Source organism: Symphalangus syndactylus, chromosome 18 (genome assembly GCF_028878055.3).
Source record: "Symphalangus syndactylus isolate Jambi chromosome 18, NHGRI_mSymSyn1-v2.1_pri, whole genome shotgun sequence".
Classification (NCBI taxonomy): domain Eukaryota; kingdom Metazoa; phylum Chordata; class Mammalia; order Primates; family Hylobatidae; genus Symphalangus; species Symphalangus syndactylus.
Genome location: NC_072440.2, coordinates 21,666,702 through 21,686,083, shown reverse-complemented (window position 1 = coordinate 21,686,083; position 19,382 = coordinate 21,666,702). Strand labels below are relative to the sequence as shown.

At 56.6% G+C, this 19,382-nt stretch overlaps 2 protein-coding genes and 1 pseudogene across 3 annotated transcripts in view; 2 read left to right on the top strand and 1 right to left on the bottom strand.

Annotated features, from left to right (window-relative positions):
• POLR2F (RNA polymerase II, I and III subunit F) overlaps positions 1-18,250 on the top strand; it is a 34,667-nt gene extending 16,417 nt beyond the window's left edge. The window contains exons 5-6 of one of the 2 annotated variants that reach the window (XM_063623104.1): positions 2,925-3,005; positions 17,043-18,250. In XM_063623104.1, the coding sequence (XP_063479174.1) occupies positions 2,925-2,967 (43 nt within the window). In that variant the 3' untranslated portion in view covers positions 2,968-3,005; positions 17,043-18,250. Of the gene's footprint in view, positions 1-2,924; positions 8,001-17,042 lie in introns of those variants that run through there. The other variant, XM_055251825.2, reaches the window with a different exon arrangement.
• SOX10 (SRY-box transcription factor 10) lies at positions 3,007-15,473 on the bottom strand. The gene is made up of 4 exons (XM_055251785.1): positions 15,257-15,473; positions 14,278-14,786; positions 8,514-8,782; positions 3,007-4,897 (listed from the first exon to the last, which is right to left on the bottom strand). The coding sequence occupies exons 2-4, from the start codon at positions 14,703-14,705 to the stop codon at positions 4,194-4,196; spliced, it is 1,401 nt and encodes a 466-aa protein (XP_055107760.1). The 5' UTR covers positions 14,706-14,786; positions 15,257-15,473; the 3' UTR covers positions 3,007-4,193.
• On the top strand, positions 17,363-18,247 carry LOC129467358 (uncharacterized; annotated as a pseudogene).
• Positions 18,251-19,382: the final 1,132 nt, after the last annotated feature.

The following is a 19,382-nucleotide window of genomic DNA, read 5'->3' as shown; positions in this document are numbered from 1 at the left end:
CCTGGCTTTTGACTTCTCTTGAATAAAATGTCACCGGTCACCACTATTGGTTCTGTTTTCTTAGGGTTTGGGCATAGTCTCTTGAGTCATTTCCAGAAACAACTGACTCTTTTTTAACAAGTGGAGCTCCTGCCTTCCTGAGGCCTGTGCACACTTGGAACTTTTGGTCTAAGGGATGCACACAACCCAGGTCTTCTGACTTCTCTGGGGTCATTTCCCCTCCTTCCACATCCTCAGTGATTTCCCACTCAATCTCATGAGATGTGGGGTCTTGGAGGTGATAGTGTCATCTTCCGGATGTGTGCCCTGCTCCCCACCGTGCCAGCTCCATATCCCTCATCCCACTTTGAGCAGGAGTAGTGAACAGACCACAAATGGACAAAAGTCCTGCCTTTCAATGAAGGGGAAAGGGTGGGTTGTAAAAATTATAAACACATAAGGTTAGTACTGAATGATCTATGACAAAATTCTAGAATAGGTCCCTCCACGTTTAAAAGTGCTTATATAATAAAGAGGAGATCGGGCACTAGCATAGGGTGTCTAAGAACCAATATTGCCAAATAAGTTTGTTTTTTCGATGGTTACTGGTCCAGTAGGTTGAGGGAATGCCAGAGATCAGTGAATCTTGATTTTGACAAGGCATCGGCAGTCTCCATGCCACTGTGACATAGAAGCATGTGCTTCATGGTGATGTAATTAGACAGTTTTAGAACTGATTAGACAGCCTCCTTAAGAGTGGAGATAATAGCTAGGTGCGGTGGCTCACACCTGTAGTCCCAGCACTTTGGGAGGCTGAGGTGGGTGGATCATGAGGTCAGGAGATCGAGACCATCCTGGCTAACACAGTGAAACCCCGTCTCTACTAAAAAATACAAAAAATTAGCCAGGTGTGGTGGCGGGCACCTGTAGTCCCAGCTACTCGGGAGGCTGAGGCAGGAGAATGGCATGAACCCAGGAGGCGGAGCTTGCAGTGAGCCGAGATCCCGCTACTGCACTCCAGCCTGGGCAACAGAGGGCGACTCCGTCTCAAAAAAAAGAGTGGAGATAATAGGCCAGGTGTGGTGGCTCACGCCTGTAATCCCAGCACTTGGGAGGCTGAGGCGAGCGGATCATGAGGTCAGGAGATTGAGACCATCCTGGCCAACATGGTGAAACCCCATCACTACTTAAAAAAAAAAAAATTAGCTGGGCGTGGTGGTGCGTGCCTATAGTCCCAGCTACTCGGGAGGCTGAGGCAGGGGAATCGCTTGAATCCAGGAGACAGAAGTTGCAGGGAGCCAAGATTGCACCATTGCACTCCAGCCTGGCAACAGAGCAAGACTCCATCTAAAAAAAAAAAAAAAAGAGTGGAGATAATAGAACTGACAGTGGAGAGAGGCGTTTAGTGCTGTACGCAGGTGTCCCTCTTCATTTCAACCTTTATTAGTGACTTGAATGAGGCTATTCAAGTTTGCAGACACATAAAGCTCTAAAGGAGAGCTAAGTTCTAAAAAGTTTAATACAGGTGGGGAAATGGGTCAAACCCAACAAGGTGAGATCTGTTAAAGATCAGTGTAAAGTCCTGCTTTTATCTAAAACAAAACAAAAACAGCATACATACAATTTGGATATAACTTTGCAATGGATATTGTCTAAAAGATCAGGGGTTTCGGTTACCATCCAGCTTCACGGGAACCAGCAGTTTTGGGGAGGTTGCTTGAAGAGCTTCCACGATGCAGGTCCTAGATGGAGGGATTTTGGCCACCCTGGGGAGTGGGCTAGTTCTTGGTGCCCTGCCTCTCCCCCGGTCCTGACTAGGGGCTGGAGACCACAGATGAAGGAAGGGAGCTGAGGATGCCCAGTCTGGAGCAGTGGAAGACACATTGCTCCAGATACAAAGCAGAAGTAGGGTCTGCAAACCACAGGCAGGTGGAGGGGATGATGGTTAAAAATGCAAGCCTTGGAGTCAGAGCTGGGTTCAGATTCTGGCACCAGCACTTCTTAGCATCAACCTCTCAAACTTCAGTTTCCCCATCTGGAAAATTGAGATAACGATTGGACCTACCCCTTCATTGGCCTGAATGACATAAAACTCTTGGCGGAGCACTTAGTAAATGGCAGCTGGATATAAGCTGTTATGAGCTGGGTATGAGGAAGAACTTCCAACCATCGGAGTTGTTCATCAGTGGAGCAAGATGGCAAAGAGATTTCCCCTGTCTTTGGAGTTGGGTGCTTGTGAGGTGGAGTGGTCCTGGCCTCTGAGTGCAGTTTGGACTTCTGCTGAGGAAAGAGCTCTTAGGGAGTAGGCGCTTAAGGAGTAGACCGTCTGACATCCTTGGTTTAGACTTGGACATGGGCAGCTGCTATGAAGGCTTGGCTAGATCCTGGCGTGGGCCGCTGTGTGTGTGCTGGGGGAGGTGGCAAGTGGGGGGATGCAGCAACACAGGCCTATCCACGCATCCTGAAGGACAGGCCTCTGACTGCAGGCAGCACGGTGTCACACTCAGCCCACCTCCTCCTCTTCAGATACCTGTCTCTTGAATTCTTTGCAAACTCCCCTCTGCTGGGTGCTGGGTGAGTGGAGGAGCTGCTTGCAAGGTAGTGAGTTCTAGCTGAGCCAGTTAAGAGTGAGTGGCCCCCCTGCAGTGTGGGGCACAGCCAGGCTGGGGAGAAGCTCCCATCTGAGGCTTCAGTCCCTGAGCTCAGATGGACCCCACTGGGATGCCAGCTGTCCTAACACACTCCATTGTTCCCACTTTCTTAGCAGGGAGAGAGAAAGAAAGAGAGAGAGGAAAGGGGGAGGGGAGAGAGAGAAAGAAAGGGGGGGGAGAGAGAGAAAGAGAGGAGAGGGAGGGGGGAGGGGGGGAGGGGAAGGAGGTGGGGAAAGAGGGAGGGAGGGGGAGAGAGAGACCTTTGATGATCTATCCTTTGCATTCTACTCCTAGCTACTTCCAGAAAGCATTTGAGGAAGCACCAGTACAGGGATAAGAGATGAAGAGACAGGCCAGGTCAGGCTCACCAAGCAGGTAACCGGAACCTTTAATTTTATTATGTGGAATGCTTAATGCAGAGTTAATAGGGGCTAGAGTGGCTAGAAGAGGGGACTACTGAGATAAATAACAGGAGACAGTAATGAGTTACATGTGGATCTGGGGGGCTGCAGAACAGGAAAATAGGGGCAGATATAGCTACATACTTTATTCAAATACCACTGGGAGGCAAGGGGTAAGAGGCAAGGGCAGAATGTACAGGTCAGGATTCTAGTGTCTTCAGCCTGCTGACAGCAACCTGGGTGCTGAGCCCTGTGTCTCCTGGAGCCAAGGGTTAGGGCCTGAGCAGCTGTCACTCTCTGGGAAGCCCAGGGAGTGGGGCTGACAGAGCAGGAGCCGTAGAGCCTAGTAAGGGAAGAGGGAGCTGGCAAGGAGCCCAGGGAGGGAGGCTCTGTGAATTGTCTCTGATTCCTTTCCTGGAGCCCCTGCCTCGTCACCTCCTGGGATGCATCTCAAGGTCATGGAGGTTGTAGTGGAGGAGGACCGGGGGCTCTTTCTCGATTAGACAAAGAATGAGGTTATTGGCACAGAATTGGATCTGGGGGCCTCTGTGCCAACTCCTTCCTGCCTTCGGAAGGGGAGGGGGCATTGAAGGGATGAAAACTCCACTAAGTCCCTCGAACCCCCTACTGCCCAGTGATGCTCCTCAAAGCTACTCTCAGCCCCTGAGTGGGAGACACGGCCAGCTCTGGGCACAGTCTCTGGGTGGCCTAGCCCTTAGGTACTGTGGCATAGGTGGCATGGGCATGTCAGACCCTCACTCTCTGTGAGAGAGAAAACAGGAGTCATAGGAGTGGTAAGGCCTTCGATGCCACCAACCCTGGTGCTTCCCCTTCCCGAGGAGGGTGAGCAGGTCCTTCTCAGGTCCTGGGATAGAGGGTCATTCCTGGGGGAAGGTGCAGCCCCTCATCTTTCAGTGTGGGTGCAACAGTCAACCTCCTTCTCCTCTGTCCAGCCTGTTCTCCTGGGGCTTTGCTGCTGGAGCCTGGATGGGGCGGGTGGGTCATCAGGGCAATGAGCCAGACAGAAAGCCCCCCGACCTGTCAGCCTCTTCAGCCTCCTCAGCCTCCTCCACTGCCACCGCCAGGCCTGAGGTGGGCAAGGAACAGGGCACACAGGCTGGGGGCAGGGGCTGGGCGGGGGTTGGTGGCGACAGGGCCCCCTTTAGGGCCGGGACAGCGTCGTATATACTGGCTGCTCCCAGTGTGTAGGGCTGTGGGACTGGGGCCCTGAGGGGCTGGGGTCAGAGATGGCCGTGTAGAGGGGCCGCTGCGAGGGCCCCATATAGGAGAAGGCCGAGTAGAGGCCAGAGGTCTGGCCCGAGTGGCCGTAATAGGGTCCTGAGGGCTGATGGTCAGAGTAGTCAAACTGGGGGCGGGAGATGGAGGGGAAGGCTGAGCCATAGTGGGGCAGGCTGAGGGAGGTGTAGGCGATCTGTGAGGTGGATGGCTGGTCGGTGTAGTGTGGGGGCCCCTGGGGCCCCGCGGTCTCTGTCTTCACCTGGGCTTTGGCATCCACACCAGGTGGTGAGACCGTGGGCAGAGCCACGCCTGGTGGCTTGGAGATCCAGGCGGAGTGTCCACTGGCCACGGCCAGGGCGCTGCCCAGCCCATAGCCGGCTGCTGAGTAGCTGCCCACGTGGCCTGGGTGCCCATTGGGCGGCAGGTACTGGTCCAACTCAGCCACATCAAAGGTCTCCATGTTGGACATTACCTCGTGGCTGATCTCACCAATGTCCACGTTGCCGAAGTCGATGTGAGGCTTCCCGCCCTCCCCCATGGAGCGCCCGTCCCGCTTCGGGTCTGCCTTGCCCGACTGCAGCTCTGTCTTCGGGGTGGTTGGAGGGGTAGGTGGGCCATGGCTCTGGCCTGGGTGGAAGGGAGACAGAGAGAGAGAGCGCAAGGGGGAAACAGGTTAGAGGCAGGTGGGCGCACGTGAACTTCCATGGTTCACCTTCAGGCAGCGGGTGCCTCTGGGAAAACCTTGTAAGTTTCACATTTTGGCAGCATGAGTCGGGGTTTGTTTTTTGTTTGTTTGTTTGTTTGTTTGAGACGGAGTTTCGCTCTTGTTGCCCAGGCTGGAGTGCAGTGGCGCCATCTCGGCTCACTGCAACCTCTGCTTCCTGGGTTCAAACGATTCTCCTGCCTCAGCCTCCTGAGTAGCTGGGATTACAAGCGCCCACCACAATGCCCAGCTAATTTGTGTATTTTTAGTAGAGACGGGGTTTCACCATGTTGGCCACGGTTATCTTGAACTCCTGACCTCGGCCTCCCAAAGTGCTGGGATTACCAGTGTGAGCCACTGCGCCCCGCAGCATTTGTTTAAATACTGGTGTCTTAGATTGATCTCTAGTTTATGAAATTCTCAAATCTTAGGGACGGGTCCTGGGGAGGCCTGCCTCCTTCTGAAAAAACCTTTCCTGTGGAAAGTTCTTCCTCTCATCAGCTTCTCTGCTGTCCAGGTGGTCTGGCCTGGCCTTTGCACTCTGCCAGCCCTGCTTCCACACCCATGCCGACTGTCTTCCTTGCAGAGCCTCGCTCGCCCAGGCTCCTGAGCGCTCTGTTTCACCTTTGCTGGTTGCCTGGGCCTGTTCCCTGTCCTGGCCTCGTGTTGTGTCCTTTCCAACCCTTCCCTCCTCCTGAGCCCACCCTGCTTCCCAGCCCACTGGCAGGCCCTCAGCCCCGTCATACGCTGGCCTGTGTTGCCTTGTTGTTCCTTGAACTGCCTTCCTCCGTGGGAGGGCACTTAGAAAACTGGTCCTTGTTCCTTTGTCTGTTCACTTTCCTATTCACATATTAATTTAGCAAACTCTTAGGGAGCATTACAAAATGCCAGGTACTGTGCCAGGTGCTGGGGATACAAACATAAATAAAATGGATCCCTGTTCCCAAAAGCTCATAGTCTAGTCATAGATCCATAGATCCACATGCACCCAGAGTTGGAAGTGCTGTGATGACAATATGCAAGGACTTGGGAGACCAGAGGAGGAGTCTGCCCGCTGCCTCAGGGATTTGGGGAAGGTCTCATTGGGGAAGGATGTCTGAGTGGGGTGGGGCCTTGAAGGGTGAGAAAAAGTCTATGTCCAGTTTCATTCTGAGGTGGTTGCTCTGTATGTGGTCCGGGGTCTCCTGGTGTGTATGTGTGTCCCTGAATCTTTGAAGGTGAAGAGTATGTACACGTGTGTGGGAGGGATGACTGCCTGGCATCCCATTGGAGACAGAACATGTCCATGGTCTTAAGAGACTAGGAGCTCCCCAAGGACAGGCCTGTGCCTCCTTCATCAGACCAGAGGCAGCGCCATGTCCTGCATTGGCCAATTGTACTTCAAGAGACCTGCCTAGGTTTTTGAATCCTGGTTTTGTGTCTGGACAAATCCCCAGTCTTCTCTTAACCAGTTTCCTTGTCAGTAAAATAGAGATTGTACCAAGCAGCCCAGGCATTGCCTCTTTCTGGAAGCCTTCCTTGACAAGAGTCTGGTGGGCAGTGGGGTGTTCTCGGAGACCTGACTGGATGGGATGGACGGCCGTGCCACCTCTGGATCTCACACAGGCTTCTTGTGCACTTGTTTATATATATATATAGTAAGAGATAGGAGGCTGGGCGTGGTGGCTCATGCCTGTAATCCCAGCACTTTGGGAGGCTGAGGTCAGGAATTTGAGAGCAGCCTGGCCAACATGGTGAAAAACCATCTCTACTAAAAATACAATAATTAGCTGGGTGTGGTGGCGTGCACCTGTAATCCCAGCTACTCAAGAGGCTGAGGCACAAGAATCGCTTAAACCCAGGAAGCAGAGGTTGCAGTGAACCAAGATGGCACTGCTGCACTGCAGCCTGGGCAACAGAGCAAGACTCCATCTCAAAAAAAAAAAAAAGACACAGAGTCTTACTATATTGCCCATGCTGGTCTCAAACTCATGGGCTCGGGTGATCCTCCCACCTCAGCCTCCTGTGTAGCTGGGACTGCAGGCGCATTCTACCATGCCTAGCTTTGTTTCTTCCTGTGTTTAATTCACTCATTTTCATCCCTGCTCCTCTCTCTAGACCATGGGCCCCTGAGGCCAGGGACTGTAGGCTTCCCTGGTTAGTACCCCTGGTGTCCACTCCAATGTTTGACACAAAGTAGGACTCAGAGCGTGTCTTCTGAAGGCAGAGCTCTGCTCACTGAGCGCTTCCCATGTGGCAGACCTGTGTGTGTCACTTTCTGTACATTAGGAACACAGGCAAGGCAGCTGTGGTGCCAAGCAGAAGCCCTGGAGCCAAACTGGGGAAGTTCCTGTCTGTTTCTCATCAGTAAAATGAGAGTAACTTGCCACAGCTGAGATCTGAGCCCAGGCAGTTTGGCTACCTCATCACACTGTTCGCAATGATTGAGTTAGTATACATAAGGCAACTAGCACCTAGCACAGTGCCTGGAACAGAGTAGGTGCTCAATTAATGTTAGCTGTTATTATCATTAATGAAAATTAAACAAGATAGCTTATGTCTGGCCCATCCATGGCCAGACACGGCATCACATGCCATGTCTCCTCTGTCAGAATGGCTGGTGGGATTTGGGAGGCCAAGGCGGGCAGATTGCCTGAGCTCAGGAGTTTGAGACTGGGCCTGGGCAATACAGTGAAGCCCTGTCTCTGCTAAAATACACAAAATGAGCCAGACGTGGCGGTGTGCACCTTTAGTCCCAGCTACTCGGGAGGCTGAGACAGGAGAATTGCTTGAACCCGAGAGGAAGAGGTTGCAGTGTGCCAAGATCATGCCACTGCAGTCTAGCCTGGGCGACAGAGTGAGACTGTCTCCAGAAAAAAAAAAAAAAAAGAATGGCTGATGGAAAAGAGGCAGTGATTTCCTCTCCTCCATTTGATCTTCCATTTCTCAAAACCATCCTGTCTTCTCCCCCTTTCCTTGTAACTGCCTCAGCCACCTCTCACTCCACGACCTCTACAGAGTCTTTTTTTTCCTTTGAGACAGAGTCTCGCTCTGTCACCCAGGCTGGAGTGCAGTGGCGCGATCCCGGCTCACTGCAAGCTCCGCCTCCTGGGTTTACGACATCCTCCTGCCTCAGCTCCTGAGTAGCTGGGACTACAGGCGCTCGCCACCACGCCCAGCTAATTTTTTTTATTTTTAGTAGAGATGGGATTTCACCATGTTAGCCAGGATGGTCTCGATCTCCTGACCTCGTGATCTGCCCTCCTCAGCCTCCCAAAGTGCTGGGATTACAGGCGTGAGCCACCACGCCCGGCGGCCTCCACAGTCTTTAACTGGCCCTCTTTGCCCAGTAGGATCAGCCCTGGCCAGAGCCATCTCGCCCAGCCACTTCCCCTGGCACCGGAACCCCCATGGAGCTCCCTCGGGGCCCCTGCAGCTCTGCTGGGGCAACTGCACAGCCTGGCACACTCTCCCTAGAGTCAGGGTCTCACTGCCATCCAGCCATCTTCTCTCTCCACTGACTGGCCTTTCCCCATCCTCAGCTCTGTTGTCAGCACTCACCTGAGGGGTGCTCGGGGTTCCCATCTGACATGGGGGAGCCCTCTCCTGGGTGCCGGTGGTCCAAGTGGGCACTCTTGTAGTGGGCCTGGATGGCGGCGGTCCCACCTTGCTCGGCCTCCCCACCGGGGCACTCCGCCTCGCCCTGGGCGGCCTTCCCGTTCTTCCGCCGCCTGGGCTGGTACTTGTAGTCCGGGTGGTCTTTCTTGTGCTGCATACGGAGCCGCTCAGCCTCCTCGATGAAGGGGCGCTTGTCACTTTCGTTCAGCAGCCTGGGGTGTGGTGGGAGGCAGAGAGGACAGCAGAGGCGCTGGTGTGAGTGCCAGAGCACTCCAGGTTGGTCTCCCTCTGACTGTCCATCTTGGAAGACGTGAGGCCCTGGGATGGGGCACCCAGAGGACAGGACCCAGGGTGGGGGCTGTGCCCTATGATTTGTGGACTGAGAGATGTGAGGCCCAAGGAATAACAGCCTCAGAGGACTGCCCCAAAATCCTTCATGGGCTGGAGGGTGAGAGAGGGGTCAGCCTGCTGCTCTTGGCAGCCCCTGAGGAGGAGTTAGGAGTAGAGGTTTCAAGGGGCAGATGCCAGTTCAAGGAAAGGAAAAACTTTCTCATCATCAAAGCTGTCTGCAAGTGGAATTGGCTACTTCATTAGGGGGTGAGCTCCCTGGGACTGAGGGTGGGCAATAGAAGCAGCATGGCTGGGGGAGAACTCAGTCTCTGCTACTTACTAGCTGTGTGTGTGACCTTGAGCAAATTACTTCTCTGAGCCTGAGTTTCTTCACCTATAAAAGGATGATAACATTGGCTTAACTTGGGTGTGGGATTGGCCAGAATAATGGATGTGAGATGCCTTGCACCAGGGCCTGGGAAGCAGGCTGAGCACCTTGAGAAAGAGGTGCTTTTCTTTTTTTTCTGTGAGGGAATCTCACTCTGTCACCCACGCTGGAGTTCAGTGGTGCGATCTCAGCTCACTGCAACCTCTGCCTCCCAGGTTCAAGTGATTCTCGTGCCTCAGCCTCCCAAGTAGCTGGGATTACGAGCATGCACCACCATGCCTGGCTAATTTTTGTATTTTTAGTAGAGATGGGGTTTCACCGGTCGGGCGCAGTGGCTCACGCTTGTAATCCCAGCACTTTGGGAGGCCGAGGCGGGCGGATCACGAGGTCAGGAAATCGAGACCACGATGAAACCCCGTCTCTACTAAAAATACAAAAAATTAGCCGGGCGTGGTGGCAGGCGCCTGTAGTCCCAGCTACTCGGAGAGGCTGAGGCAGGAGAATGGTGTGAACCTGGGAGGCGGAGCTTGCAGTGAGCCGAGATTGAGCCACTGCACTCCAGCCTGGGTGACAGAGCGAGACTCCGTCTCAAAAAAAAAAAAAAAAAGAGATGGGTTTTCACCATGTTGACCAGGCTGGTCTCCAACTCCTGACCTTAGGTGATCCGCCCACCTTGGCCTTCCAAAGTGCTGGGATTACAGGCATGAGCCATTGTGCCCAGCCCAAGAGGTGCTTTTCTATTTTTTATTTTTTATTTATTTAGAGACAGAGTCACTCTGTTGCCCAGGCTGGAGTGCTGTGCTGCGGTCTCAGCTCACTGCTACCTCCGCTTCCTGGGTTCAAGCGATTCTCCTGCCTCAGCCTCCCGGGTAGCTGGGACTACAGGCACATGCCACTATGCCTGGTTAATTTTTGTATTTTTAGTAGAGACGAGGTTTCACCATGTTGGCCAGGCTGGTCTCCAACTCCTGACCTCAGGTAATCCACCCACCTTGGCCTCCCAAAGTGCTGGGATTATAGGCATGAGCCACCGTGTTCGGCCCCAAGAGGTGCTTTTCTAATGGTGCTTTCGGGGGTGGTTGGACAGGAGGATCTAGGGGTGGCCTCTTAACTCTGGGTCATGATTGTGTGAATTCCAGTGTGGTGAGACTGAGGGGGCAGATGTGGCTCCTCTTTACCGTGGGTTGGGGGGGGGGGCACTGCCTCCTGGGGGGGATCCTATATCCTTGTCCAGAAGATAGCAGAGAGTAGAGGAAGCTAACATCTCCTCAGACCCTGGAACAGTCCCTGAAACCAACACATGGAGAGAAGAAGCCCTGAAGCCAGCGCCCTTGCCACCGACTCCAGCCTCAGGCCAGGGTTGGAGGGTGGAGGGCGTTTAGGGTTTGGCTGCCCCAGAGTGAGAAGGGCAGGATGGGGTACCTTACAGAGGGGGTTGAGAGGAAAGTCCAGATTCTAGAATCCAAGACCTTGGTACTAAGAGTCCATGAGTCTTCATGGGAGCAGCCTTGTCTGTCAGTCCAGAGGGCTTGTCTCTCCAGCTGCCCCACCCCTCACACCCCAGTGAGTGCCCTCTTCCCCCAGTCAGCAGAAGGCCGAGCCCTCCCTCCCCAGGCTGGGCGGGGGTGGTCATGCCAGGCACCTCCTAGCCGGCAGCAGCATTCCTCTGCGGCTTAGCCTCCCTGTCTACTGCCCCCACCCCCGCCCTGAGCCCAGCCCTAGCCCCAGCTTTCTCAGAGGGTCCCTCCAGCCGAGACTCTGTCAGAGTCAGTGTACACACTTAGGACAAAGATGCCGGAGCAGGGCCTTGAGAGTCAGGGAGTGGGATGTGGGCACCCTCTCTGATGGCTGGGACCAGGGGAGGGGGTGGAGCAGGCCTTGAGGGTGTGACTGGGGAGAACCCACAGAGGAGAGAGCTGCTCCACCAGCAGTGGACCCCAGCAGAGGGGCTTCTAGGATGGCTGGGGACATGGGACACAGAGCTCACTCTCTCACCTATCCTTCCCTTGCCCCCTGCCCAGCTGGCAGCCAGCATCAGCAAGAAAGTGACAGGGGCCAGAAGAGAGGGAGGATTCCAACATCGGATTCCACTGCTACCTCCTAAGCTAGTTCCCAGCATTAGCCTAACCCTGACAGAAATCTAAGCCCGGGGCCACTTCCCTCCCCGACCCCAGCCCCCTCCTCCACCAGCTGTGCCGGACAGCTGATTCCACCTCCAACCCAACCCCAAACCCAGCCTGCCCACCATGTAAACCCAATCTCCAGCACCAGTCCCCACTCAACATTACCAGCCCCAAACCCCCAACGTCACCCCCAGCTCTAACTCCAAACCCAGTCCTCATTTGCACCTTCCTGTCAGCCCTCTTTCTCCCTGGTCTCCCAGGTTTGGAATGGGGGCGAGAAGAGGTAGGCTGATTCCTCACCCAAACTGGAAACCCCAACCAGGGAGCTCCCACAGTGGGGCACTGAAGACTTAGGCCAGGGGCATAAGAAGACTACCTGGGGAAGGGGCCTGTGGCACTGGGAACAGAGGCTGGGTGACCCCCACCACACAGGAGGGACTCTTGCCTGTGTCCGCCTTTCCAGTTTCTTGGCTCTGGTTCTTTCCAGGCAGATAACCAACCCACAGGCACCACCCTGTGATCAGCCTCTACTAGCCCCTCCCCAGATGGGCATCAAAGGTTAGCGTGACTGTTGGGGCTCACACGGCCCCTTAGGACCTGGGCTCCAGCGTGTCTGATCCCACACTCCCTTGGGGTACTCCACACAGTCTGTGTGTATCTTTCTCTTTTTGGTTTTAAGACACCTGTTTTCCAGCTCTGCCTACCTAACCACCCCCCTTCTTGACATCCTGGGAGTCACAGCTTGGGGAGGTTTCAGGAGAAGCCCCTGAAGCAATTGGCCAGCCCAGCCCAAATCCAAATGTCTCTCAGGACCCCCCTCCAGGGTCTAGGGAGCCACCCTCTGTTGACATTGCCTTTGATCCTTGCCATGGTTCTGGCCCCGTCCTCCCCCTGGGATTGGGTCCTCAGCAAGTAGTGCCAGTTTTCCTGCCTACCACACCTCAGGCTGGCCCCTGTGCACACAGCTTGAGTGATGGCCAAGAATAAGTCCTCCTGAAGGGAGTCCAAGCCCAGGGTTCTGGGCTGGGGGAACCTGGGGACAGGGACAATGGAAGAGCCAATCTTAAACCCTTGGCAATGGGAGATGGAGGGAGAATGAGGTCCGTCCTTGCTTTGACTCTCGTTGGGCTCGTACTGTGGTTTTCTCATGGTCCCCAGGGTCTGCCCTGTCTGTATGTCTCTCCTGGTTGTCTGTTTCTCACTTGCTCTTTGTCCCCTGGCACTAAAGGTACTGGCCTGGGCCAAGCCCCACCCAGATCTGGATGGACCTTGGGTGGAGGAGCTAGCTGTGACCTCTGCTCTTGGGCAGAACTGGGCTGTCTGGTTCCACACAGCAGGCTGGTCGCTGAGCCCTGGGCCTGCCCTGGGTGAGCAGGGCACTGAGGGCTGAGAAGGGGCAGGGGAAGCGGCACCAGGTCTTCAGCAAACACATGGCAAGAACAGGCCAGGGGGCTGGATGTGAATCTTTGGTGGAGACCCTCCTGCATCTTCTACCACTCTAAGCCTCTAGACCCAATCTCTACCCAACTGTGGCCGGCAAGGGGGAGGGCAGCAGAAGAGAGCCGGGCTCCTCTGACAAAGCCCTAATTTTCTGGAACCCAGACGCTCCTCACTCTTGTTCTCATCTTCTTGCTTCCCCCCTACCTCCTGACCACTCCTCAGAGTGTAGGTGATCCACCACTGTCACCAGGGTCAGGGGAATTCCTCTGGACAGAGAGTATGGGAGTCCTGGGTTCTGGCCCTGGCTCTGCCACCAACTTCTATGTGACCTTTGCGATTCCTTTGCCTTTCTGGGCCTGTCTCTTGGCCAGTCTAGCGAGAATCAGGTGACTGCTACCGGCTCACATCTCCTGGAGTCCCAGGTCTCTTTCAGAGCTGCTCTGGCACTCCCGGGTGGGAGTGGAGGACTATCTTGTTCCACACATCCCCAGGAGGCCTGGCTGAACCCCAGACCTGAGTCGAGGGTGGGAGAATTGCTCCCTGTGGGGGATGTTTTTCCTAGAGGTGTGGGCTGGTCCCAGGGAACCTGGGACTCTGAGGGCCCCTGGGCAGGAAGGGGGCCAAGGTTTCCTTCTGGCCAGAGTGCTCAGCTCCAGCTCTGGGGCAGGGGGGAAGAGGTTGCTCAACGTTGGGGTGGGGCCCTGGCAGGGAAGATGGCGCCGAACTGGGAGAGGAAGGAAGGGAAAGAGATCAGCTTGGTGACTCTGGGGCAGGGCAGGAGGGGGAGCCCCTTTCTGTGTATCCTCTCCCTAGAAGGATGAAGAAGCCCCCAACTCAAAGGAGGATGGGGTCAGAAAGTCCCAGGGAAGACCCCTAGGATAGGATGAGATCCTGCAGCAGCAGATACATTTGTCCCCACAGGTCTTCATCCCTCACTCTTCCAAAGACTCTCATCTGAATTCCTTTTCTTTGAACCTCCCCTGAGTTCTCCATCTGACTGCCTCAGTTTCCCTGAATCTCCAGCCAACCCTTTGGTTCTTTCCAAGCGTTTCCCTCGTATCCTCCTGACCACAGCAGCTGGTGGCGTGAGTGTGCGTATCTGTGGGCAGGGAGTTAGTGAAGGCCTCCTTCCCTCCCTCCAAAGCCCCAGGCCCCACGGTCTGCCACCCGCAAAATTCCAACCACGAGGGGGCGCCTTCCTGCCCGCCGCCAGGTAAGGAGACCCGGCCTAGGCCGCTGGAGTTCCGAGTTCCAGGGTCCTTGTGGTGGAAGGGCGGGTGCGGCCCCCACACCTGGTCTTCCAGCCCTAACCAAGGAGGACTGCCAGACAGTCCTGCTCTGAGGTGCAGGAGGCCGGGCCGCCTCGGCTACCCTGAATCCACCCGAAGCTAGAGGGCCCGAGCCCGGGGGGCGGTCGGGTGCTCACCTCCAGAGCTTGCCCAGCGTCTTGCTGAGCTCGGCGTTGTGCAGGTGCGGGTACTGGTCCGCGAGCTTTCTGCGCGCTGCCTGCGCCCACACCATGAAGGCGTTCATGGGCCGCTTAACGTGCGGCTTGCTCTTGCTGGCGCCGTTGACGCGCACGGGCATGGGCACCAGCGTCCAGTCGTAGCCGCTGAGCACCTGGCTGACGGCCTCGCGGATGCACACGGGGAACTTGTCATCGTCCGCCTCGCCGTCCTGCTGCTCCTTCTTGACCTTGCCCAGCTCGCCTGGCCCCGGGCTGGCTCGCAGGCCCGATCCGCCGCCGCCGCCGTCGGGCCCTAGCGAGGGCGCGCTCCCCGGGGACAGGCAGCGGGGCTCCTCCGAGCCCACGGGGCTCAGCTCCACCTCCGATAGGTCCTGCTCCTCCGCCATGTCGCCCCCGGCCGCTGCCGCCGCCTCGGCCGCCTCCCCCGGGCCAGCCGCCGGGGTCCTCGCAAAGAGTCCAACGCCCACCTGGATGGAAGGAGGGCGCGATGGAGCGGCCGCGCGCGCAGCCCCGAGGGTGGCCCGGGACAGGACGCGGGCACAGCCCCGAGGTGGCGGCCCTTCCTGCTCCATCTAAACCCACTCTGGCCCCTGGGGCCCATGCACATGCCAGACTCTAGGTGGGTGCGTCCCGCCTCTGCGTCTTCCCACCACCTGGTCCCAACCGTCTCTTGGTGTGGGTGGCTTTTTTTTAGCCTCCTTTTTTGGGTGGAGGTTTGTTGATGATAAGGAAGAAAAAAACGGAACCTTTATTTTGCTCTAATCCCGGCCCCTGGAATTTCCCACCTTTTCTCTCACCTTTCCTTCTTCCCTCAGCCTGCCCCAACGGGGTTTAGAGGAGAGCCAGGTGGGGGGCAAGGGCGAGGTGTCGCCTCTCTCCACCCCACAGCAGGGTCCCAGGCCTGGGCGGGCCAGGGAGGAGCAGGCTGCGCACTCACCTCCTCGGACCTCTCCTCCAGTCTGGGGCTCGTCCTTAGGAAGTGGAAAACCGTGTCCCAAGGTGTGCGGTCCAGCTCGGGGCTGGGAGGTGACGCTGGTGGGCTGGGAGGGAGGGGCGGGGGGCCCTGAGCCTCAGGCCACGGCCTCGTTAGGACGGAGCCTGAATCCTTACCACCAACCACCCTGGCCGGACAGCCCGAGACTGACTGAGCGACTGAGCCGCTGCAGAGGGCTGGGGAAGGAAGGAGGGGGAGAGGGGGGAGGGGAGAGGGGGGAGGGAAGGGCAGAAGGTGGAGCCTCCAGGCTTTCCTTCATCCCCAACACTCAGGGCTCCTCCACCCGGAGCCCAGGCCCCCCCACCCAGCTCCCTGCCCTACTGCCCAGGCCCATCTTGCTGGGGCTTATCTTGGGCTTAGTCTGGGAGGCAGAGGGGAGGTTAGGCCGAGGAAGGAAGAGATGTAGGCTGGAGGGTCAGAACCTGTTGGATGGAAGAAAATTGGGCCCAACCAGGACTCCTAACGTCTGCCTCAGGTGGCAGGATGGGCACTTGGCAGGGGACTAGGGAGAGACGTGAAGGCAGTGAGGGTCCTGTGGGCCCGTGAGGGTGGCTGGCCCGAGCTGCTTCATCTGCGAAATCCTGTTGAGTGCCTACTGTGTGCCAGGCACTGATGCCCAGCTCCTCACCCTGCCTCCTACCTTTTCCCAGGCAGCCCTTTCTGCCCCATCCTGCACAGTAAGAGAGACTTCTCAGGGCTCCCTCTGAGAAGTGCAGAGCCCCAGCTTGACCCCTGCTCCCTTCTCTGCAGACACCCAGCACACACACGTTCTGGTCTGGTTCAAGGTGGAAACACAAAACTAAAGCTGCCAGGAGGCCAAGGTGGGACAGGGTGGGGGCCCTCTCTCAGTAGGTCTTAGAGGCATTTTGGGTTGCTACCTCCTGGGACCCAGCTCCTTCCACACTGGGCTCACCCTGTCTTGGGAGAGGGTACGGGAGTCCTAATCCTGATTGTCACGAAGTCCTCTACTCCCCCACCCCTTCTTGGGGTGGAGACTTGCCTTGCCTCTTCCCTCCTCTGCCCACCTCTTCCTCCCTCCCCTTTTCTTTCCTGCCCATCCTCCCTTGACACCTTTTCCTCTCTCTTTCCTTGGCCTCTCCTCCAAAGGTCACAGTGCTTTTCTCTTAACTGAGGATAGCCCTGCCTGGGTGTTGAGGCCGAGTTTGGGTGTATGTGGGGTATGCAATGGAGCTGGGGCCACATTGGCGACCATGTGTCGTTCTGAGCTCCTCAGCAGCTGGGCAAGGCCCCAAGCCCACCCCAAGGGGTCCTGTCTGGAGTGGGCTGCAAGGGGTCTGGGGAGGCAAGGCCTCATGCTTGGGAAAGGCCAAAGGGGTGTGGGGGGTGGGAAATGGGACACAATGAGGTAGTCACACGAGGCAGAGGCATGTTGGGGGTGGGGGGAGCGGACACTGGAACACACACACACACACACACACATGCACACACACACAACCAGCCAGACAATCGGGCCAGTGTGTCTGGGGCCTCGGAGCCCAGTGAATTAGGAGTTTGATAAGGGTTTTCTCTTTCTCTCGCTTGCTGGCCTTGGACAATCTCCCCCCAGTTTTCCTCGACGCCACCCCCGGCGCTGCCAACCCTCCTCCCCCCGCCTCCCTTCTCTTCCCTGTGCCCAGACTCTTGTTCGGGGCCTTGAAACAGTGAGCTGTCTTTGTTCGAAATACAGGTGAACGGCAATCATGTGATTAACACACACACACATAAAAAGCTTTTTAACAGCGCCCGCTCGGCCTCAGAACCGCCCGGAGAGGAGCCGCCCTGGATGGACAGAGGGACGAGGGACGAGCATCTGCCCAGTCGTGTCCCGGCTGCCCCACAGTCGCCTCCAACACCCGCTGCTGCCCGCCCGCTGCCTGCCTGCCTGGCATCTCTCTCTCCCGGTGGGTCCCCACTCATCCTTCCACCCCTGAGTTCCTCCTCTTTGAGAAAAGGACCTCCCTGCTCTCTGCTGTGTCTGTGACTGGCCTGAGACCCCCCTGGGGCAGGAGGGTGGTTGTGGAGGGAAAGAGCCCAGAGTTAGGAGGTGGAATGTGGGGTCCCACAGCTGCCCCCTCTCTAACTCCCTGCTTCCTCCTTTGCCCTCCTTGGTCCAGCTGTGCCAGGATGGGGGTGGGGGTAGCAGTGGGCACACTGTCTGCAGGAAGCCATGCTAGACAGAAGGGGTCACTCCCTCTCTCTCTCCCTTGTCCCCGCACAGACACTGCCTTCCTCTCAGGGCTGTGCTGGGCTTTTTGCTGAGCAGTGTTGGGTGAGGCAGGTGGGCCTGCAGCGGGGGTGGGAAGGGCTGTCAGACGACCAGTGCTGTGTGTGCGGTTGGGGCCCCTGCTGCGAACACATCCCTGCCCACCATGCTGGCAACTGGGATCCCCTCCATCCCATCCCAGGCCCTGGGAACCCAGTATTCTCCAGCAGGGGAGGGTGAAGGACCCACACTCATTCCTGAGAGCAGGGAGCTTGGAGAGGGGAGGGATCCTGGCTGAAGACACCTGGGCCTCTGCCCCAGCAGGACAACAGGAGGGCCAGTGTCACCTTCTGCTCCTTTCCCTGCTGGGGGTGGCAGGGGTCCCTTTACCCCTCATTCTTGACCCTTCCCCAGGGATGCTTGTGACCTCCTTACCCCACCCCCCATCACCTCTCTATCCTGAAGTGAGGATTTGTCACCGTCCATGACAAGGTGTGTCTGGTAGGCTCTGTGACCTGCCCTCTCTCTGGGTGTTTATTCCACAGCAGAGAGGGGCCTGCGGTCTGAGTGTGATGGTGGAAATCCAGGCTTCCTTCTGTGGCCCAAGGAGGCCTTTCCAGAGCAACAGGGTTTTCCTGGAACTCGGCCTGGCTTTTGTTAAGGCAGGTCCCAGATTTACTCAGAAGATGGGCCCCGGAGAGGAGGAGAGGAAAGGAATACCTGTCAGTTAAACGTGAAGCCCACTGATGACACTGCCTGGCAGAGCTGCCTCCGGTCAGCAGTGACCCTTCACCCCCCAGCTCCCAAGTCCTCTTCCTGAGGGAGCTGGCCCTGCTTTATGGAAGGCTCCGCCTGTGTTCCCCACCCTGGGTCCCTGGTCCCTCATCTGTCACATGGGGTGATGGTCACCCTCCCTCCCTGCCTGCCTGCCCTGCAGGATACACTGAGATGAAGGTCAGGAAATCTACTGGCTGCAGAGCCAGGGGCCATGCAGGAGTGAGGGATGGTCTGGTCAAGTTGAGGCTCTGCCCCAGCCTCAGTTTCCCCACACAGGCATGAGACTGCCTTCTTGACTCTCAGAAGACAGGGCTGAGATGGGATGAGGGAACACAGGGAAAGCGTTTAGCACCTCTGAGTGCTGTGTGGATGCGACCTGGGTGGTCCTGGCCATCCACTCTTTATGTCTATCTGGCCTGTGTGCCCTCCTACCTCCAGTTTCCTTGCGGGGGCCTTTCACAGGGCTTGGCTTGCGGATACGGGGTTTGGTTTAGGGCAGTGCTTCTCAAATGGGAAGGCGCACTGGGATTCTTCAGGTTGGGGTGGGGCCTGAGGTTCTGCATTTCTAATCAGTTGCCTAGGACTGGCTCTAATTCTTGTTGAATTTAGAATCACTTGTGGAGTTAAGAAAAACATACTGGGCCTTGGCTGGGCGCGGTGGCTTACACCTGTAATCCCAGCACTTTGGGAGGCCAAGGCGGGCGGATCATGAGGTCGAGAGATCAAGACCATCCTGGCCAACATGGTGAAACCTCGTCTCTACTAAAAATAAAAAAAAAAAATTAGCTGGGCATGGTGGCAGGCGCCTGTAATCCCAGCTACTTGGGAGGCTGAGGCAGGAGAATCGCTTGAACCCAGGAGGAAGAGGTTGTAGTGAGCTGAGATCGCGCCATTGCACTCTAGCCTGGGCAAAAAGAGCGAAACTCTGTCTCAAAAAAAAAAAAAAAAAAGGAAAAAAAAAGAAAAACGTACTGAGCCAGGCGTGGTGACTCATTCCTGTAATCCCAGCACTTTGGGAGGCCGAGGCAGGCAGATCACCTGAGGTCAGGAGTTCGAGACCAGCCTGGCCAACATGGTGAAACCCTGTGT

Excerpts from the sequence above, each read along its gene's own strand:
- SOX10 (XM_055251785.1), bottom strand. The coding sequence starts at position 14,705 with ATGGCGGAGGAGCAGGACCTATCGGAGGTGGAGCTGAGCCCCGTGGGC. Across the intron at positions 8,783-14,277 it reads ACGCTGGGCAAGCTCTGGAG|GCTGCTGAACGAAAGTGACA; the intron begins GTGAGCACCCGA and ends ACCACACCCCAG. Across the intron at positions 4,898-8,513 it reads GAACCCCGAGCACCCCTCAG|GCCAGAGCCATGGCCCACCT; the intron begins GTGAGTGCTGAC and ends CCTTCCACCCAG.